Consider the following 763-nt stretch of genomic DNA (forward strand, 5'->3'; position numbering starts at 1 on the left):
AATCTGGACATATGGAATTGAGCTTTGGGGCTCCTTAAACAGCCATAAGTTTCCTTCGTACTGAAAACAAATGAATATCATACAAAATATATTTTCTAATGGTAGTATAAATAGATATGAAATACTTTTAAAATATTAAATAACACATTTATATACCTGCCGAATCTTGTAGTCAATCTCTCGTTCAAAGCTTTGTAAACATCGGCATGAGTTAATTTTTTCTTCAAAGGAGTCAGCCCTGGTGAACTGAACTTCTCCAGAACGAACTCTGGCCTGGTAGCAAGGTGGCCGTACTGCAATAAGAGTTGTATTATTTCATTGTTCACAAATATTAGTGATAATAAATTAAAATGAAGTAAGAAAACACTTCTCAAGTTTTGAAAGTTTAAACATTTTTTAAGAAGAAATAGTCACAACCTAGAACAGAAAGGAATTTTGTAAAAGCATCTCCTTTATCCTGACAATGGAGAATCATAAGAGTCCATAAAGATTTCTCTGGTGGAAGAATGTTTTTTTGGGCGAGGGGGCAACTGTGGATTTATTAATATATGCTAAAAAATGAGTTCTAAGAATTCAAAATGTAGTCTCCGCATGTGCCTTATTTCGTCATATTTTACAATAAAATAAATCAGTAATTTGAAAAATACATATATGGCAGTCTTGGAACTGGTCACTTCTGTCCAAAATCCAAACTGATGGAAATGGAATGTATTAAAATTTTATTAACAATGATACTTATTTTACTAAAATACATATTTTTATT

At 31.1% G+C, this 763-nt stretch overlaps 1 protein-coding gene across 1 annotated transcript in view; it reads right to left on the reverse strand.

Annotated features, from left to right (window-relative positions):
* Window positions 1-763, reverse strand: part of LOC106685662 (uncharacterized) — a gene marked incomplete in the record, with an annotated part of 12,420 nt that overhangs the window by 2,870 nt on the left and 8,787 nt on the right. The window contains 2 exon segments of the mRNA XM_067048348.1: window positions 35-60; window positions 157-293. Of these exon segments, the coding sequence (XP_066904449.1) occupies window positions 35-60; window positions 157-293 (163 nt within the window).

Source organism: Halyomorpha halys, unplaced genomic scaffold (genome assembly GCF_000696795.3).
Source record: "Halyomorpha halys isolate HHAL.00 unplaced genomic scaffold, Hhal_1.1 Scaffold723.1, whole genome shotgun sequence".
Lineage (NCBI taxonomy): Eukaryota > Metazoa > Arthropoda > Insecta > Hemiptera > Pentatomidae > Halyomorpha > Halyomorpha halys.